This window comes from Polypterus senegalus, chromosome 5 (genome assembly GCF_016835505.1).
Source record: "Polypterus senegalus isolate Bchr_013 chromosome 5, ASM1683550v1, whole genome shotgun sequence".
NCBI classification, from domain to species: Eukaryota; Metazoa; Chordata; class Cladistia; order Polypteriformes; family Polypteridae; genus Polypterus; species Polypterus senegalus.
The window spans coordinates 81,314,469-81,336,713 of NC_053158.1; the positions used below are offsets into that span (position 1 = coordinate 81,314,469).

Consider the following 22,245-nt stretch of genomic DNA (forward strand, 5'->3'; position numbering starts at 1 on the left):
AGTCTGTATGTTCTCCCGTGTCTGCGTGGGTTTCCTCTGGGTGCTCCGGTTTCCTCCCACAGTCCAAAGACATGCAGGTTAGGTGCTTTGGTGATCGTAAATTGTCCCTAGTGTGAGCTTGGTGTGTGTGTGTGCACCCTGTGGTAGGCTGGTGCCATGCCTGGTGTTTGTTTCCTGTCTTGTGCCCTGTATTGGCTGGGATTGGCTCCGGCAGACCTCCGTGACCCTATAGTTAGGATATATAGCGGGTTGGATAATGGATGGATGGATGGATGTTAGAGAGTTTAAAAGAGGACATTGTGTAGTTCTAAATACTTTCCTGATTCAAGATGTGGAAGGACTGTGGAAAGAATCCACTCCTTAATCTTTCTGAACTGGTCTTTAGTTAAGTTACCATTTACCTGACCACCACAAAGGCCATTGTGAGGATGACTGGCTGGCATCATTGATCATTTTGATTTCCCTGGTACAAAATTGTTTGGTGTAGATGTTCTAGAAGTTAGGGAGTGTACACACACAGTGATACATTCAGTTGACTATACCACTCTGTGCATGGCCTTGTGGTACTGGTACAGTGTACAATGTCCAAATCACGCAGTAATATTTAATACAAGTATAAATTTATATACATAATACAAGTATAAATTTATATATGTAAGAGCCATATTTTCCTAGTTCTAAAAGATTCATGAATATTTTACTAGATGACAATGCATAATCTATGGTTCCTATAACCCCCGTGAATAGAATTGTATTGATATTTTCCTGTCTTTTTCACAGCTTTGAGTAAACAATGTTCTCTAGTGTCTAGCCTTGCCTTGTGTAAGGTATAGAGGCATACAGTTTTTAACCGTGTTCATGCTTGTGATTATGCTTGTGCACGTGACTGTGCCTGGGCACATGCCTATGTGCCAACCGACCTAAGGGCCTTTTGAGTGTGAAGTAACTCGTAAAATAGCACCTTTATTTAAGTGTTGAACTGTATGCTTAAGGCATACAGAAGAGGAAATTAAGAACCTTTAAGTGTAGAAAGAAATAAAGAACGTTTAAGTATAGAAATAACTAAAGTTTCTCAAGAAAAGCTAAGTTTATAGAAGATACATTTTTTCTTTTTTTGCCTTTATTCTACGTGTGTAACTATTTTTCCTTTTATTCTTGTGTGGATTATTTGCTTTTAATTTTCACTAAATGTTTTAAAACAAACTTTTGGACTGTGAGATTTCTTTGACACACGTTTTACCCGTGCCTGACTTCGCCTTATGCATCGGTGGCTACAATATACATATACTATAAATTTATATATAACACACATAAAATATATATGTGTGTGCACATGCTATACATACTATATACATATCTCTCTATTATAAAAAAAATCTTGGCAGGGAGACGAGATGTGATCTTCTTGGAAGACAATCTGACGTTCTGCGAGAGACACTTTAATGTCACACGAGCCAAGGCAGTGAGACAGAAGGACAGCTGCTGTACAGGCTTTTAAATGATCGACGCGCGGCTTGACAAGCACAACACGCACCTCGGCAGCAGCAGCACAAAGCCAGCAGCTGATCCGTCTACATCTCCTTAGCGTGCGCTCAGCTCCCCCCTTTAAAACACGAGTGGGAGAAATGCGAAGTGGCAGGAGCGTAGTGTGCATCCGAGGGGGTTGAGTGAAGTGAACAAAACCTGATCATCTCGGATAGACACTTTGACATCACGCAAGACTAGACATTACAACCTTAGGAAGCAAAACCTGTGAGACGATGACTTTGCATGTCACAACCTACCAACAAATTTAAAACAAGTTTATGGACATCTAACTTAGCAGTTGCTGGAATGCTTTTGTCAGACACACTTCAAGTGCTCCCAGCTCGTAAAACAATGACAAGCGACAAGCAGCTCGCCAGCAGCAGCTGCAGCAAGCCAGCAAATGATCCGTCCGCATCTCCTTAGTGTGCGTTCAATCCTCCAATTCCCCATCCCACCCCATCAAAACGCGAGCGTAAGAGACGCAAAGTGACAAAAGGACAGCTGCTGTACAGGCTTTTAAATGATCGACACGCAGAGCGACAAGCAAAACACGCAGCTCACCAGCAGCAGCAGCAAGACAGCGTGCGTTCAGCCCCCCACTTCAGAACATGAGCAGTGTTATACGTCCCGTGAGAAAGAGATTTAACCACGCCCGGGGCAGGAAATTAAGGACAAATATTGTTTTCACAAAAGTTTTAATGTAAAAGTGAAAAATCTTTAAACTGTATATCCGGTAAACCAAACCCAGCGGTGGGCAAGTGAAGCGAGCAGGGGCGGGGCCCCCTAGTACTAGATAATATTGTGATGAAGTGATGAAGGGCACCTGGACTGTTACACAAGTTCTTGATCATTCACTTTAGTACCTGTTGTAGTGTGTAACAGCAGTTTCTTACTAATTTAGCATTGTGTTGTATTTATCTGCCTTCTTCTATTCAATTAACTTGTTTTATCCAACTTCAGGGACACTGGGGAGGTGTAGTATGTCCTTGCCGCATTAGAGACAAGGAAAAAAATTGCTATGCGTTGTGGCACAAAGGGCAAAATTATTTTTATTTGAAAAATTTCACCTTTATGACATTACAGGACTCTTTCATGGTGGTATGAGGTGCAAATTTCACAGCCAATCTGGTGGGTTTCCAGAGCATCATACGTCAGGTCTACTCACCAAGAGTAACAAAGTTTGAGATATTCACTTCATTAAGCTTTAACAACATTTATAAAGTTGTAGGGACCATGCCTGCATCCACTGTTTATCATTCACCCACATAACCATTCCTGCTATATGTCTACCCCAGTATCTCAATGGGGGTTCAGCATTAGATCTTAAACTTCCAAATGTTTACTTTGCACACTTAGGTATATGGGAATTGAGAAGCAAAATTGATGTTGGTCTCATTAAAACAAATTCTCCCATTTACTGCTCTGTGAATAAAACAAAATACAATTGCAATGTGTAAAATATTAACAGACCAGCTGAGTATTTTATATAGTCTGTATTTTGGATGTTCTCCCTCTGCCCATGTAGGTTCTCTGTGATTCATAATCCAATCATGTTAGAATAATTGCTGATGCTAAATTAGCCCTGTATAAGTGGGGTGTGTGAGCCATGAGCACCCTATAATGGATAGACAAACTGACATTACTTTGAGTCTGTTAGGATGAGCTCAGCAATCCTGTACTCATGCACCACACTGCTTAACTCCAGGGAAATGTTTATGACAACCAATCTGGACGTGTTCAGTGCAGGATTTGCATGTTCTTGTGTCCATGTGGTGTTTTCCTTCCATTTCATCCAAAACACGTAAGCTTGTAAGGTTATTTGGTGACTAAACCAGTGTGGGGTGAGGCTGTACCCGAATCTGTCCTCTGATGAACTGGCAACCCATCCACTGCTGGTTCCTGCCGTAACGATATACTGAATAAAGCAGTTTCAGAAAATGGAATGATGGAGGAAAAATAAGCCAGTATATATAGACTAAAAAATAAAGGCAATGGAACTCTAGACATTCTTGCAAGACATGTCTTTACTCTAACAGACCATTTTTGGCTTAAGTAAACTAAATGTTAGGTGGGGAATAAATGACAGGCAGTGTAATAGTGGATGAAACAGTGGACTTTAAGTCATGAGGCTGTTGTTTCAATTACACCTTGTGTCTCACACTATGACTCTAAGGTAGTCACTTCATTTTCCTGTTTCCAATTGTGAAAAAAGGAGGCAAATGTAACAGATAGCAAGTCACCTTGAATAATACAATAACTAAAAATGAGACAATAGCCATGAGTGCCCACAATGATCAAAAATATTTTGATATTAAATAAAAGACAAGCAGAGCACTAGCATGCCTCAGCATGAGCACAGTGCATTCAACAGCAGCTATCAATCAGATTACAAAGTGAGTCAAACCACAACCCTGTGCCTATTGCTGAAAAATCCCCATTCCTCTCAGGGAGTCACATTCATGACTTCAGAGAGTCACTTCCTAATTTTAAGAAAATTAGGGACTCAAATGCTTACAAGACTCCTCCACTTTAAAAAAAACATCAAGCTTTCAACAGTAGCTGGCCCCAGAAAGACTTGCATATTACGGTACAAGTCTGGAGTCGTTGATAGATCAAGACACTTGAATCATGGATACACAGCTACTGTGAATATATTAGGAAACACCAGTGGCGAAAAGTGGAATGGAGGTAAAAGTTTCACAGTGGAGAATTAGACATCCGTGCTTTGACTGTTACTGAAATGCTGAAATCTAAAACTAAATGGCTATGTCAGGGAACTCTTGTTAGAAAGCAGTGATTGCATTCGTCTCTTGGAGTTCTGGAGCGTGAAGTGCCGCATTAGACACTGCTGTTTGAACAGTCTCCCTCAGGTAACATTTGACTGCATCCAAATGACTGTTCTACAGGCAACTTCGGTCCATGGCACTCAATTATTTTATACTAACAAGGAAGATTTATTTCTTTAGTATAAACAAAATGAATCCATTTAGGCACTTTATGATTGGCTCAATCTAACTCAGGGTTGCACACGTGAAACCCAAGAATGATAGTATTAGCAATAAGCACAGCATGCCACCCTGGTTGTAACATCCGTTCAAAGGTCAACATATGTTATGGTGTATAAAATCTGTACATTTTGGTTTCCATTATATTTTGTTCAAGACAAGACAACAGATGAAATTAACAAATTAAAGCAGGTTTTCTTCCCTTACACCTTACTTTTATAACACTTGTTCATAGCTTCGTGCTAATTTGGTTTTATAGCCCGGGAAAGGATGCTGAGGTGGTACCTCAGGCTATTGAACATTTTATGGATGGACATCTGGAACAACAAAGTTTAGTTTATAGCCTGGGAGTGCTACCTCAAAGTACATCAAAGGTTTTGTTGTGTGGGAAAACAGACAGTGAATTAATTCATCAATCATTTGGACAGCCAGCCAATCAGGTGCATGTGTTGTGAAACCAAGGCTTGACATTTCATAATAAATATGCCTTGGTTTGGAAAGAAGAGGAGAGAAGCAAAGGGAGAAGAAAGAGAAGCAAAGGGAGAAGAAGAAAGAAGAAGAGGAATGGACGAAGATGGCCCTGGTCGTCAGAAAGGCATCATGAACACCGACTGCTAAATCAAACGCCTCCCTGGGACATTCATCCTTGTCATCTGTAACTTTTTCGTAAGCTTTTTCTAAAGACTATATATTCAGACTTTCCTATCACTACCTATTTTCTAGTATTCTTTGTTCTTGTGGTATTATTATTATTCTTGTAATAAATACCATGCTGCTTTTAACTTTCAATGCTTTGTCTTAATGTCTAGAGTGATTGAAGTAATAAGTTAGATTTCTTTGAGCACCTGGTGACAGCCGGATTTTTGCCATTATTTCTGTGCTGCGAGGTTTATATGGCTGAGAGTGAAGAGCGCTACTCTCAATAGAAGGAACAAATACGATAAAGAAGGTATTCTTGGCTGTTGAATGGCCTATAGTCAAGAGTGCTGAGTCTTTGTATGTTTAAATGTATTCTTGTAGACCAAAAGTAATATTTAGGTCTGAGATATCACTAAAACATCGTATTGTTGTTCGTGCCGAAAATAAGTAAGTCTCTTGGAGTGCTGAATGACAGGCTGTTACTCCTATAACACTTGTGTGGTTTAAAGTGCTAAGGGTTAATCAGCGTGTGTGTGTCATTCATGGAGCACTGTTGTGGTTAGGGTCTGTGTGTGTTTATCTGTGTGTGTGTGTGTGTTCCTCTTAAAGTGCAACAGTAGACCAACCCGATAACGAACTTGACGAGAACACTTACCCTTGAGGAAACAGGTAAAAGGGCAAGTAGAGGGAAATACCACGATAATACAACATATTTTTACCTAAATTGTTTATGCAGCAATCCATTCATCCATTATCCAAACTGCTTAAGCCAGTTCAGAGCTGCAACAATCATTGTCTATCATGATATAACAAAAGGTAACACTTCTGACTCTGAGGCCCTAGATTTGCAGCTAGAACTTAATGTGAGAATGAGAAATGGAGAAACTGTGAGCAATTCTTCACCTGTGACATGCACCATTGTCAGGCACAAGGCAGTAACCAAGCCTAGAAGGAGCACTATTCAACTTCAGGGGACATTAACAAAAGTAACTCGTAAAAGGCTACTTTAAAGTTAAGAGTCCATTCACTAACATGTACATTTTTAGGGTACGAGTGAAAAAAAAAATACCAACTTTTATTCTGCTGCACCAATTTTATACATATGTAAATCCATCTATCCATTTTCTAACCTACTTATCCATTTCAGAGTCAGTCAGTTGACTAAGATTGAGTAGGCTGTGGCAAATGTATAAAATTAAAAAGTAAAGTTAATAACCAAGAGCTTTTTATAAGATATGTTTCAGAAACATTACTTTAACACACAATTTTGGGCTAGAGCACGGGAACTTCATGTGTTAGGTTGTAACTAACCCCGAATGAGGACACAAGCATGCACTTACTAACGTGAGGCTGATTTGTGAATTAACTGAACATGTCCATCCTTGTGACAAGGGAGAAAGCCCAAATATAGACACGGATATGTGACTGGGGATCGCCTTATGGACTCGACTGTGGTAAGCGATACCACTCCAGGGTGAGAGAAGGAGCTGCTGGTAATGGTATCTTCTATTTCTCACACAGCATCTAGTAGATGCCCAGTAACGACACCCAACCCCAACCATGACACCCACAGCAGATCCCAACACTTCCAGTCAGACACCTTAAAAATGCGTGGCCCCAGAATGTGGCGCTTTACTCACAACAATGATTCTATAATGTACAAGCTCCTATGCCAGGTACAAGATCAAAAGATAATGGCAGAGAACTCTGTGTGGGTTTACTTTCCACCTTTGTGCTCCCTTTTGCTACAATTAAACAGGGCTACTGAGATGGCACCCCAATAATTCTTGCTGCCTCAATCTCGTTCCCTACCTCCGGTCACAATACCTTAAAAATAACTTTTTTTTTCCAAGTGTATGTCCATCCATCCATTCAGCATGGCACTAGCAGTGGGCACAAAGTGAGAACCAATTCTGGGAAGTGCATTTTGGTCAGTATTTTCATTAATCTAGATGTTTATGAGTGATTAATGAAGGATTATTGTTGTCCTTGTAATGTATATTTGCATTGACATTTTACTTGCACTTTTTTTGTGTTCTTTATTTTGCCTTATACAATTTCTTGTATTAGGAATTTGTTAGGTTTTCACATATCCCTTGGGGTCAGACCACAGTGTCAGCCATTGTACAGCACCACTGGAGCAATTGCAGGTTAAGGGCCTTGGTCAAGGGTCCAGCAGAGTAGGATCTGCTTTGGCAGTAACAGGGATTTGAATGCGCAACCTTCAGAAAACTGGCGCAGATCCTTAGTCTCAGAGTCACCACTCTAGCACAGTGTTTCCCAACCTCGGTCCTCTGGGCACACTGTGCCTGCATGTTTTTGTTCCAACCAGCTTCTGTTTTTAATTGGACTCCTGGGCTAATTAAGTGATGTGTTATTTCCCAAGTTCTGTGTTTTGGGAACAATATAGAAATTAGAAAACTAAGTTTGTTAAAAAAAAATCTCTATATATATATATACGTATATATATATAGAATGCAGCTTCTTCACCTTATCTGGTAAAAATGACTAGTCACAAGCCAAGTGACATCCACTCTCTGAAGTACCACCTAAATACCCAAACTTGAACAAAGAGCTATAACTCAATGATTGGCGGCCTTGATGAACATAACTTTGCTCCAGTAGTCAATCAAAAAGGATGTGTTTATGTGAACCCAAGAAACCAATGAAAAGATGTCTATCCTTACTTTTAAAAATCCTTATAAACCCTAGATCTTGGCTTCTACCATCAAGCCCATTGCTCAGCCTTGTCCATAACGTCTGGTCTATAGAGCAGGGACCCCATAGCCTAGGATGTTGCTGTAACTAATTGTAGAACAATGCCTTATACTCTAAAGGGTAACTGTTGCTGGACTGGAGAAATGGAAGACCATAAAAAGAGTTGGATGAGGGGTGCTGTTAGTTCAAACCTTGCTAAGATAGCAAGTAACCCCATAGAGGAAGACTGTACATAAAAGCTAAGTGTTAGCCTTGCCAACGAAGGGAGCTGACTGACTACTAGCTGACCCAGCAGGTATAACTTTGATAGCAACCAAGGAAACTGTGTGTAAAAACCTCAAAGAGAAAAGTGCAATACCACTTACAACCAGAAGGTGCAACCAAGGTGGCGAAGGAGAAGAGCTCTAGAACAAACAAAGAAAAGCACACTGAAGATTCTTTCATGTCTCTGGAGAAAGCCAACCATGAAAGAAACAAAGCATCACTTTAATCAAACCATATGTACACCTATTTTGTTTCTGAGAGGTAGTAATCATAACTTTAAAATAAAGCCCGCTAATGTATTATGGTATTGTTGTCACTGTAACTGAAAGGTAATAATAACTAGCTAAACAATCTATCCATCTTTACCACAAGAACTGAAACATCAGAATTCAGAAGTCATGTGTCTTTTTCTATAGGAGAGAATTTTACAATGCCAATATCACATTACGCAGTTGTGGTCTATGTTAGATTTGCTGACTGCAGTTGCCGACCTTGTCACTGCACCATGTCAAATTACATGAATCACAGCTCATATCACATTTATCGACTAAGCACTGATCACATTTATCGTCCGAGCATGCTGCCTGATGAAGCCAATACTTTACGAAGTGTTAACAGCTGCAACTAGTTCAACAGCAATCTCTGCCCTTTATTTCTCACGCAAAGAGCCTGCCAATATGACCAAAGAGAAAATCAAACCTGTTTGATTTCATCCTAGCCAGTCACATACTAGTTGGTCTAAATCAGTGTTTCCCAACCTCTGGCCTGGGGGCACACTGTGGCTGCAGGTTTTTGTTTCAACCAGCTTCTGTTTTTAATTGGACTCCTGGGCTAATTAAGTGATGTGTTATTTCCCAAGTTCTGTGTTTTGGGAACAATATAGAAATTAGAAAATTAAGTTTGGTAAAAAAAAAATAAAAAAAAATTATATATATATATATATACACTCACCTAAAGGATTATTAGGAACACCATACTAATACGGTGTTTGACCCCCTTTCGCCTTCAGAACTGCCTTAATTCTACGTGGCATTGATTCAACATGGTGCTGAAAGCATTCTTTAGAAATGTTGGCCCATATTGATAGGATAGCATCTTGCAGTTGATGGAGATTTGTGGGATGCACATCCAGGGCACGAAGCTTCCGTTCCACCACATCCCAAAGATGCTCTATTGGGTTGAGATCTGGTGACTGTGGGGGCCATTTTAGTACAGTGAACTCATTGTCATGTTCAAGAAACCAATTTGAAATGATTCGAGCTTTGTGACATGGTGCATTATCCTGCTGGAAGTAGCCATCAGAGGATGGGTACATGGTGGTCATGAAGGGATGGACATGGTCAGAAACAATGCTTAGGTAGCCCGTGGCATTTAAACGATGCCCAATTGGCACTAAGGGGCCTAAAGTGTGCCAAGAAAACATCCCCCACACCATTACACCACCACCACCAGCCTGCACAGTGGTAACAAGGCATGATGGATCCATGTTCTCATTCTATTTACGCCAAATTCTGACTCTACCATTTGAATGTCTCAACAGAAATCGAGACTCATCAGACCAGGGAACATTTTACCAGTCTTCAACTGTCCAATTTTGGTGAGCTTGTGCAAATTGTAGCCTCTTTTTCCTATTTGTAGTGGAGATGAGTGGTACCCGGTGGGGTCTTCTGCTGTTGTAGCCCATCCGCCTCAAGGTTGTGCATGTTGTGGTTTCACAAATGCTTTACTGCATACCTCGGTTGTAACGAGTGGTTATTTCAGTCAAAGTTGCTCTTTTATCAGCTTGAATCAGTCGGCCCATTCTCCTCTGACCTCTAGCATCAACAAGGCATTTTCGCCCACAGGACTGCCGCATACTGGATGTTTTTCCCTTTTAACACCATTCTTTATAAACCCTAGAAATGGTTGTGCGTGAAAATCCCAGTAACTGAGCAGATTGTGAAATCCTCAGACCGGCCCGTCTGGCACCAACAACCATGCCACGTTCAAAATTGCTTAAATTACCTTTCTTTCCCATTCTGACATTCAGTTTGGAGTTAAGGAGATTGTCTTGACCAGGGCCACACCCCTAAATGCATTGAAGCAACTGCCATGTGATTGGTTGATTAGATAATTGCATTAATGAGAAATTGAACAGGTGTTCCTAATAATCCTTTAGGTGAGTGTATATATATATATATTAAAATGTACCAAGCAGTTATATGGGAATAATGTATTTTTTCTTTTTAACAATATTTTCATCTTGATTGTCATTCTACTTGTCTAGGTGTTCTAATTCTTTAATTAATCCATTATTTATTAATTAGTGTGTCTGATGCTAAGTTTAGCAAAATGCACATGGACTCAAAACTGTAGCCCTGACATATTCTTGAAATTGTGCCGCTAATTCCTGTTCACATTTAATAATTGTAAAGACTACAAGGAGACCTCATTGTATAGAACATAAACTCAAGGAGCTGTGGTGCACAGCCAGAGTGAGCAGCTAGTACTGTTACCAGTAAGTGATGGGGTAGTGGTGATTGGGTGATTAGTTTTATTTTCGTATTGCAAAAATCTGAAATGTGGTGAATGAAGGACTGACAGAGAGACATCATTAGCAGTTAATGGTAGTTGGAAAGGCACATTATTAAGTTTATTTGTGACAAAAACCCTGACTAACTCTCAATGTTGTCCTCAGGAAACACCCAGTAAAATGAGTCTGGAGCTTCTTCTGAGCAATCACCATCTTCATGAGTTCACAACACCATGCTCCTTCTTTCTCTTTTCCAAGCCAACGCAGCTCTATTTATGTGCTCCATCACACATGGTTCTACCCCAATGCAGATTCTTACCTGAATACTTTCTCACAGGTCAGAGTGGCAAACGATTTTTTGAAGTCTACAGACAAACCACCAAGTGGCTACTGACAACAGCACTATAATTTATAAAATCAGAATTTAAAAATATTTCTTAGTTGAATACCCTGGGCTGGTTGATTTATAGTCATCTTTGGCAGTGTGCACACACTGCTGAAATAAGGTATCTGGCTGAAACATGCTGTAGACACAGAATAGGCGATTTACAATTTGCAATGACCAGTTTGTAATTTGCAATCATCAGATATGTGACTGGTCAGACCTTTTATCTGTTTTCATTAGAACTGAAGTGACTGATGATAAAACATAGTGCACCAATGTAAAGGTAAAGGTTGTTTGTGCAGTGTAATGTATAGGGTGGTCCAGATCTAATTATGCAATTTTCATTACGCTATAAGTTATTAAGTTTATTACATAGAAAATCACCCAAAAAATCCCAGACCATCGAGAAGTGTGTGAACTGACGACATGAAGAATCATCTTTGTGCCGAACTGGAATCGATCCTGCATAAATCAAAGTCATCCAGAGATCTGGATCTGCATAATTAGATCTGGACCACCCTGAATGTGTAAAGATGCTTGAATGAGAAATCATTCACATTTAAAATACTGGTCAAATAAGGACTTCAAATCATGTTGATTTGAACCCATCAACTTTTATAAAAATAAGAATGCCACAAGTTTTAGCACATTATCTTGAAAGCTTGAGGCACCTGACACGATGCAGCCCTGAAGAACACCTGCCACTTTATCAGTGGATCTGCTTACTCACATTGAGGGAAAATAAGATACAACAATCCATCTAACCTAAACATCTTTGGGATGTGAATGAAAACTTGGCTACTGGGAGGAGAGAAAATGGTGAGACGTGGTGAGACTGTATAAACTTCACAAGAAACTGATCAAGCAGGAGCTGAAGCTCTGGTGTTGTGATACTATTTCTGTTCACACGATGATTAAATGACCCCCAGAACTGATTTCTCAAGAGCATCCCAAAACAATCTTATTCAAATATTCTGGGATTCCCAATTCTACTCTATGAGGCCCCTTAGCACAAATGTTGACCTTCAGATTTGCTGGACTCTAGCTGTGGTATAATGTCTTTGCAATGAAACTCTGCATTGTAGTAATTAATTAACAACAGGCAAAGACCTTCACATTGCCAACTGTCACCATATGCTCCATCTCTCAATGAACGTAATTATTAATAAGACAGAGGGCACAATTAAAGAATTGCTAGGTCCTGGTAGACATGCACCTAACCTTTAGCTGGATGTTCCAGTCAGAAAAGAAAAATACAAAACTTCATTTTGAAGCCAATAAAATGACTTTCTGTGACATGTACTGTAAATCTTTATTTATATAAAGCAATTTCTTAACTCAACTAACGCTAAATGACCACTTTTATACAGCTTTATCGAATATCTTTAACTATAGCATAGGTCACAATACTCGTTTGGCTTTAAATATCAAAGGCTTTATAAAGAAATACTAGCAGATCTATTATTTAGTCTGCTGTCATTGGAAGTCTTGATTTTATTCTATCTTTCACCTCTTTGAGGTGCTTGTTTTTTGGCGGCTGCCCTACACAGCTGGTCAAATGATTTCATAGCCATTTGTCAGTCTTGAAGGGCATTCGTCATGGAGTTTCCTGAACTAGTAAGAGCTGGCTGGACAGCTCTTTGTAACAATATGTCTAGGAAGTCCAAACCCAATTCCATTTGCTAGTCCACTCCAGAAGAAGATGGAGTCTTACATCTGGAAATTAAAATCCTTGTCAAGTATGAAGGCTTGCCAAGTAAAAATTCAAACATAAACCAGCCCTCTTGGTTTATTCACATAATGCAGTCTGGCAGCTGTGTGTCACCCAATCGTCTGTTAAGTGTAATCCCGACACTGGCTTCCATGAGACTGGATAGCGGAATGTTGCACTGCCAAAGTCTGCATATACAGTTAAGGGCAAAATAATGGAAGATTTGCCTAAAATCCTGTCTAATGTCAAAAGCATTCGTGAAATGCATCAGTGTAAAGGCCCTCCATTTGGAACATTTCGGACTCTATAAAATACAATCATTTAGATTGCTGTGTAACAAATTTATTGAAAATTGGGGTGGCCAAAATTATTAGTCCCCATGTGTGTCCCTAGGGTCAAAATGTAGCAAACAGAAGTTTTCAGGCTTCAAACCACACCTTAGCCCCAAATTTGCATTATCACACAAAGTACAAAGAGACACATTCTCTTAGAAAAAAACCAGGATGTGATCACAAGTGCAAGATATCAAAAGACTCTGAAGATGAATATCAGAGATATCACCAAGGATGCCAGATGTCTGCAAAGATAATATGGCCTCTTCTGGACCTGAGGTCTCAAAAAATACTAGTAAGGGCTTTTTATCGTTGTGGGCTTCGAGGTCATCACTCAAGGAAAATTCCATTGCTCACACAGCATCACATCAAAGCAAAGCTGACTTTTGCCCGGGGTCCATTTAAAACATGTGGAAGTCTGTCCTTTGGTCAGATGAAAAAAAAATAAGAGTTGTTTGGGACACATGGATGTTACTTTTGTTCTTGGCAAAGGAAAGGAGAGGCTTTCAACTGTAAAATCACAGTTCCTACAGTTAAACTAGAGGAGGAAGCATAATGCTCTGGGCTGTTTTGCTGCTTCTGGCACAGAGAACCGTGTTTGGGTATATAGGATCACAAAGAAGAAAGATCATGTTGACATTTCTGTTCCTTGCATTGTATTGTATTGTATTGACCCCCTTCATTTTGACGCCCACTGCACGCCCAACCTACCTGCAAAGATTTCTCTCTTTGAACTGCCTTTCCCAAGGTGTCTTCCATTTTTTCCGTACAAGAGTTTTTTGGGAGTTTTTTCTTATCTTCTTAGAGAGTCAAGGCTGGGGGCCTGTTAAGAGGCAGGGCCTGTTAAAGCCCATTGCGGCACTTCTTGTGTGATTTTGGGCTATACAAAAATAAATTGTATTGTATTGTATTTTGAAGGATGATGTAAAGAAATCCACTGCCATTCTGGCTTTAGGTGGCACTCATTGCAACACTTGAATCAGCATCAGCAATTGATGTTGGTATAGAACTTTTCAAAGGAAAACAAAATCATGGTTCTCTAGTGGCCTTTCCAAAGACCAGACCTCAAACCTATTCAGAATCTTTGGCAGGGAATAAGGCTTAAGTTCCTTGCTTGAATACCATTTAATTTGGGAGAGCTGGAGCAATTTACCATGGAGAAATGGGCTAACATCCCCCAAAAGACATGTGCCACTCTTGTTAGAAACTACAATATGATGTTGCTGTTAGTTTTGAGTCAGAAAGGGTATACAAGTGACTATTAAATTTCAGTGTGCTAATAGTTTTATCCTTAGACATTTTTGTTTTGCTCCATTTCATTGCACCAGTAAAATGTTTTCCTAGAAATTCTTGGGGATTTTTTTCTTTAATCCTTTGGAAGTAATTATTCCAAAAACAGTTTTGGTGCTGGTCACTTCCTTGGTAAAGCTTTCTGTTAGAGGGTGGGGGACTAATAATTTCAGCCTGAAGTATGCCACGATGGAGATTCTGAGCAGGACAGGATGGTAGGAGAGAAGTCAATACAACAGGTATATATATTCATCCATCCATCTATCCATCCTCTTCCACTTATCTGAGGTCGGGTCGCAGGGGCAGCAGCTTGAGCAGAGATGCCCAGACTTCCCTCTCCCCGGCCACTTCTTCTAGGGAATCCTGAGGTGTTCCCAGGCCAGCCGGGAGACATAATCCCTTCAGCATGTCCTGGGTTTTCCCCAGGGCCTCCTCCTGGTTGGATGTGCCTGGAAAACCTCGCCAGGGAGGCGTCCAGGGGGCATCCTGATCAGATGCCCGAGCCACCTCATCTGACTCCTTGTGATGCGGAGGAGCAGAGGCTCTACTCTGAGCCCCTCCCGGATGACTGAGCTTCTCACCCTATCTTTAAGGGAAAGCCCAGACACCCTGCGGAAGAAACTCATTTCAGTCGCTTGCATTCGCAATCTCATTCTTTCGGTCACTACCCACAGCTCATGACCATAGGTGAGGGTAGGAATGTAGATCGACTGGTAAATTGAGAGCTTTGCCTTACGGCTCAGCTCCTTTTTCACCACAACAGACCAATGCAGAGCCCTCATCACTGCGGATGCCGCACTGATCCGCCTGTTGATCTCACGCTCCATTCTTTCCTCACTCGTGAACAAGACCCCAAGATACTTGAACACCTCCACTTGGGGCAGGATCTCACTCCCAACCCTGAGAGGGCACTCCACCTTTTTCCGGCTGAGGACCATGGTCTAGGATTTGGAGGTGCTGATTCCCATCCCAGCTGCTTCACACACAGCTGCGAACCGATTCAGAGAGTGAGTTGGGTGGTGGCCGAAGGCGGGGACCTTGGCAGTCCAATCCTCGGCTACAGAAGGTAAATATATCAGGCTATAAATATAGAAGAAGCAAGTTTGAATGATGACTTTGGCAATGCAAACATGTATACTGTGGGGATGGAACGCCCAATTTCCTCTTTTTTCTCCCATATCTCCTCCATCACATAAGTGTAGCCTAATTAAAATTGCTAAGCAAGAGTTCAGGATGTGACAAGGGGCCAGTGGATGAGCAAAAATCCCAACCTGACACTGGGGATGTGGAGATATATTTATATTAACACATATTTACTTAGCAAATGTTTTTATCCAAAGCAACTGAAAAAGAAAGGTCAACATAATCAAATAGTTGAGAAAGTCAACAAAATCAAGGTAGATGGGATAGCCTCCTTTCCTCAGCTGAAATATACTAGAACATGAATGAATGAAGTAATATTCTTAATATATACATACTACCTTCAAAGAGCCTTAAAACTTAAATTGCTTAATGGCACAGAAATACATTAAGACATTATTTAATTAATCATAAATGACAAATGGGGATATATATGGAAACATTAAGCTATTTTGAATTTTTCATTTATCCTTTATTATCTGTTTGTAAGTCTGTTACACAATTTAATTATCTGTCTTTTCATCCACCAAACATTGCTGACTCATTGCATCCATCTGGATATCACATTGGTTATTAGTTGCCAGCAGTATGAGCTAGTAGTCCATCATTTTAAATGGGCAGTTTCAGTGCCAGCTGCAGGGAAGCCTACAGAACTAGCAAATCTATCACAGTCACATGTTACTAAATTAGTGTGGCTAAAGCAAGTGGCTCCTAAAAAAGCATAATTCGGGCAGGTAATTATTTACTCAATATATTTATAATTATCCATGAAATGAAGTTGCTGAGCTAGCAAAGAGACATTAGCAATGGAAAACTGGTCTCCAGGTTAAGGTACAATGGTAGATGATCCATTAAGGTACATAATACAGTACAAAAGTGGAAACCATCCTGGTAACTGGATAGCTCTTCTAATGTCACTGTGGATAAACAAATATCAGGTGGTGGTCTGTGTTATTTGAGAATGAAAAGTGCCTTACAAGTGGGCACTGACAAAAAAGAAGGGGAAGTGCTTTTAAGACTGAAGCCAAGAACATCTTTAAAAGAGTTGTGGGAATCATTAATAAACTACATAGTCATGTAGTTGTAGCAGGAACCTGGACAGTTTTTAAGAAATATCTAGAGACATTGGGGCAGCATAACAATTAGCTAAACAAACAAACCAACCTGATGGTCTGAAAGGTCTCCTTTGTCAAATGTTCACACATTCTAAGAATGGTCATGGGGGACAGGTAGAAAACCAGATGATATCCCCATGGTACTCTAGTGTGGCAGTCTACCTCAATTAGTTTCATAATTGGATATTTAATAGGAAAAATGTTAAGAATTCTTTTTTCTGACAATCTGGAGAGAGGGGTTTCTGGATAATGGAAATGTATTTGATTCTCCCTGTTATCTGAAAAATGGATAGAAAAAGATAGGAAAAACCCTAAATACTAGGAGTAGAAGGACAGTGATATGTTATTGAGATCCCTCTTCAGATGAGCTCATATATGGCAAGAAGGAACTAAGGCATGAAGAACTATGAAATAGAAATGAATGGAAATGTAATTTGTTTCCTATATGATGTGACTTGACTTTTTGCATGTTCAAAAAGATACAACAATAATGTTTTAATATGTAGGTCTGGTTGTTATTTTTAGTAAAGTTGTAGTCTGTATCTGTGGACAGCAGTGGTAGCTTAGGCGGTTAAAAAAAAACACTACGTTCATTCGAATCGCTGTTATATCAGTCCAAATGAGAAATGACCATTATAACAGGCCTCCCATGTGATGTGAGCGGGGCTATAGAGGTGTTGTCAAAGATACCAAAGCATGTTGGTTTTAACATGTGTATTATCGCTTACCGTACACTTGGAGCCACCAGAGGCAGCACAAGAGATGGCATTTTGAGGGTATTTCTGACTGTAGAATAAGGGCCACTGATTGCCCTGGAAGTAATGAGTGTTGAGTTGGAAAGTGAGTTGGAACATAATGCTCAAATGGTGGATGGAAGAGATGCCAGAGGTGAGAGGGAGAGATTGAGAGACAGTGAAGGCAAGCAAAAAGGAATGCTGGTGTTACATTCTAGGTGGACAAATGAACAACCCCACCACTGCAAATACAGGCAGTCTTCTTTTAGTTCTGTTAATTTGCACTTTATGCCCCCTTTTGTAATTTTGTACTTTGTTGGGAATGACTCAAGGAGTGCCACTTCTGTCACTATATATACTGCTCAAAAGAATTAAAGGAACACTTTTTAATCAGAGTATAGCATAAAGTCAATGAAACTTATGGGATATTAATCTGGTCAGTTAAGTAGCAAAGGGGGTTGTTAATCAGTTTCAGCTGCTGTGGTGTTAATGAAATTAACAACAGATGCACTAGAGGGGCAACAATGAGATGACCCCCAAAACAGGAATGGTTTAACAGGTGGAGGCCACTGACATTTTTCCCTCCTCATCTTTTCTGACTGTTTCTTCACTAGTTTTGCATTTGGCTACAGTCAGTGTCACTACTGGTAGCATGAGGCGATACCTGGACCCTACAGAGGTTGCACAGGTAGTCCAACTTCTCCAGGATGGCACATCAATACGTGTCATTGCCAGAAGGTTTGCTGTGTCTCCCTGCACAGTCTCAAGGGCATGGAGGAGATTCTAGGAGACAAGCAGTTACTCTAGGAGAGCTGGAGAGGGCCATAGAAGGTCCATAACCCATCAGCAGGACCAGTATCTGCTCCTTTGGGCAAGGAGGAACAGGATGAGCACTGCCAGAGCCCTACAAAATGACCTCCAGTAGGCCACTGGTGTGAATGTCTCTGACCAAACAATCAGAAACAGACTTCATGAGGGTTGCCTGAGGGCCCAAATGTCTACTGCGCCCTGTGCTCACTGCACAGCACCGGGGAGCTCAATTGGCATTTGCCATAGAATACCAGAATTGGCAGGTCCACCACTGGCGTCCTGTGCTTTTCACAGATGAGAGCAGGTTCACCCTGAGTATATGTGAAAGACGTGAAAGGGTCAGGAGAAGCCATGGAGAATATTATGCTGCCTGTAACATCGTTTAGCATGACTGGTTTGGTGGTGGGTCAGTGATGATCTTGGAGGCATATCCATGGAGCGACTCACAGACCTCTACAGGCTAGACAACGGCATCTTGACTGCCATTAGGTATCAGGATGAAATCCTTGGACCCATTGTCAGACCCTACGCTGGTGCAGTAGGTCCTGGTTTCCTCCTAATGCACGACAATGCCCGGCCTCATGTGGCAAGAGTATGCAGGCAGTACCTGGAGGATGAAGGAATTGAAACAATTGAATGGCCTTCACGATCCCCTGACTTAAACCCAATAGAACATCTGTGGGACATTATGTTTCGGTCCATTAGGTGCCGCTAGGTTGCTCCTCAGACTGTACAACAGCTCAGAGATGCCCTCATACAGATCTGGGAGGAAACGCCACAAGACACCATCCGTCGTCTCATTAGGAGCATGCCCCGATGTTGTCAAGCATGCATACAAGCTCGTGGGGGCCACACAAGATACTGAAAAGCATTTTGAGTAGCAGAAATTAAGTTTTTGAAAAAATGGACTAGCCTGCCACATCTTCATTTCACTTTGATTTTAGGGTGTCTACACAATTGAGCCCTCTGTAGGCAGAAAACTTTTATTTCCATTAAAAGACTTGGCATCCTTTTGTTCCTAAGACATTGCCCTGTCGTTATTTGTATAGATATCCAACTTCATATTGAGATCTGATGTATCTAATGTGTTTCTTTAAAGTGTTCCTTTAATTTTTGTGAGCAGTGTATTTATTAGCATGCAAACATTTTAGGCCTCCCAAGAAAAATATTTTTAAAGCTAGTTATCTCAGCAGTTAGATGAAAACACCATAAATACTGATTCATTAAACAATGACACCATAACAAGTAACAAGAAATTCTTATTGATATGTTTAAGATGGGTAGAACAACACAAAATGTTTAGGGTCTTCACCCATACAAAGGCTTGTAGAAAGCGAGCAGATAGCCATCTATTTTTTTTTACAAGAGGAAATCTGAGCACAACTTCTTGTGTCCATCACACTGAAGAAAGAAATGTAAAACCATATTCTTTAAAAATAGCTGATGAGTTACCTGACAGGGTCTCTTCATTTTGATTGTTTTCACTTGATATCTGTAACAGCACAGTTCACATGACCAGGAGCCCCTTTCACTGATCCATTTCAAAAGGCATTGCTTATGAGTGTACCTCACTGAGCCATCACATCGGCAAGGATACAACAGTTCACCCTGAAAAAGAAGACAAGAAACCAAACTGGCAATTAGCAGTTACTCCTTGGCCTATTCCTGTAACTGTCATATCGTCTTCACAGTTACAGTATGCAAATGTGATATACAAAAATATTTTGTGAAACTGCATTGGCTCATTTGTATCAGGAGGATCCATGAGAGTGGCAGGCATTATAGCCAATCATTAACAATGCTCTTAGAGCAATATGTTTGTAGGCCCAAGGGAGAAGGGTCAAATTTAGACTTTTACGTGTGTAGGTTGACAGCATGCCTCCAAAGTGGCAATTGTTTTCACTCCAATTCTTTAAATGTTTAAAAGGGTGAGAATCATGGGTCAAATTAAGCTTCCCATATGAACAGCGGTAACCTTTTAACACTAATCATATTATTCTCAGACAAACAAAAACGTGCAACTTACTGTAGCCAGAGGCCATTTTAGCCTGGAGCCTTGGGTGGTAGTATGGAGAAGGAGTGGAGAAATAGGTTTAATGCTCTTGTCAAAATGCCCCAAGGGCTGAGAGATTTTGTTAGACAAATGCAGTTTATGTGGCCTAACAGCTACAGTATTTGACTATAAACCAAAAGGCTGCTGGTGTAAGTTCAACCATTGACTCACTGTGTGATCCTGATCAAGTCATTCCAGCTGCAAAACATTCATGCAAAAAACTGGGACTACATGTAAAGCACTTTAGGGTGGTGTTCACTTCATAAAAGTGCTGTATTAAATAAAAATGTTATTGTGCATTTCATGCTTTTGGAATTAGATATACAGTTAGGTCCATAAATATCTGGACAGAGACAACTTTTTTCTAATTTTGGTTCTGTACATTTCCACAATGATTTTTAAATGAAACAACTCAGATGCAGTTGAAGTGCAGACTTTCAGCTTTAATTCAGTGAGTTGAACAAAATGATTGCATAAAAATGTGAGGCAACTAAAGCATTTTTAACACAATCCCTTCATTTCAGGGGCTCAAAAGTAATTGGACAATTGACTCAAAGGCTATTACATGGGCAGGTGTGGGCAAGTCCGTCGCTATGTCATTATTAATTTAGCAGATAAAAGGGCTGGAGTTGATTTGAGGTGTGGTGTTTGCATGTGGAAGATTTTGCTGTGAACAGACAACATGCGGTCAAAGGAGCTCTCCATGAAGGTGAAAGAAGCCATCCTTAAGCTGTGAAAACAGAAAAAAAACGTCCGAGAAATTGCTACAATATTACTAGTGGCAAAATCTACAGTTTGGTACATTCTGAGAAAGAAAGCAGGCACTGGTGAACTCAGCAACACAAAAAGACCTGGACATCCACAGAAGACAACAGTGGTGGATGATCGCAGAATCATTTCCATGGTGAAGAGAAACCCCTTCACAACAGCCAACCAAGTGAACAACACTCTCCAGGTGGTAGGCATATCGATATCCAAGACTACAATAAAGAGAAGACTGCATGAAAGTAAATACAGAGGGCGCACTGCAAGGTGCAAGCCACTCATAAGCCTCAAGAATAGAAAGGCTAGATTGGACTTTGCTAAAGAACATCTAAGAAAGCCAGTACAGTTTTGGAAAAACATTCTTTGGACAGATGAAACCAAATTCAACCTCTACCAGAATGATGGCAAGAAAAAAGTATGGAGAAGGCGTGGAACAGCTCATTATCCAAAGCATACCACATCATGTGTAAAACACGGTGGAGGCAGTGTGATGGCTTGGGTGTGCATGGCTACGAGTAGCACTGGGACACTAGTGTTTATTGATGATGTGACACAGGACAGAAGCAGCCGAATGAATTCTGAGGTGTTCAGAGACATACTGTCTGCTCAAATCCAGCTAAATGCAGTCAAATTGATTGGGCGTTTCATGATACAGATGGACAATGACCCAAAACATACAGCCAAAGCAACCCAGGAGTTTATTAAAGCAAAGAAGTGGAACATTCTTGAATGGCCCAGTCAGTCACCTGATCTTAACCCAACTGAGCATGCATGTCACTTGTTGAAGACTAAACTTCGGCCAGAAAGGCCCACAAACAAATAGCAACTGAAAGCCGCTGCAGTAAAGGCCTGGCAGAGAATTAAAAAGGAGGAAACCCAGCATCTGGTGATGTCCATGAGTTCAAGACTTCAGGCTGTCATTGCCAGCAAAGGGTTTTCAACCAAGTATTAGAAATGAACATTTTATTTCCAGTTATTTAATTAGTCCAATTACTTTTGAGCCCCTGAAATAAAGGGATTGAGTTAAAAAATACTTCAGTTGTCTCACATTTTTATGGAATCTTTTTGTTCAACCCACTGAATTAAAGCTGAAAGTCTGCACTTTAACTGCATCTGAGGTGTTTCATTTAAAATTCATTGTGGTAATGTACAGAACCAAAATTAGAAAAAAGTTGTCTCTGTCCAAATATTTATGGACCTAACAGTATAAGAAAACTGCCATTATGAACAAATTAATTGAATGAA

At 40.4% G+C, this 22,245-nt stretch overlaps 1 protein-coding gene across 2 annotated transcripts in view; it reads right to left on the bottom strand.

The window, feature by feature from the left end:
* Positions 1-22,245, bottom strand: part of march11 (membrane-associated ring finger (C3HC4) 11) — a 121,392-nt gene that overhangs the window by 5,542 nt on the left and 93,605 nt on the right. For both annotated transcript variants that reach the window (XM_039754886.1, XM_039754885.1), the window contains one exon: positions 19,635-19,790. In XM_039754886.1, the coding sequence (XP_039610820.1) occupies positions 19,635-19,790 (156 nt within the window). The remainder of the gene's footprint in view (positions 1-19,634; positions 19,791-22,245) is intronic.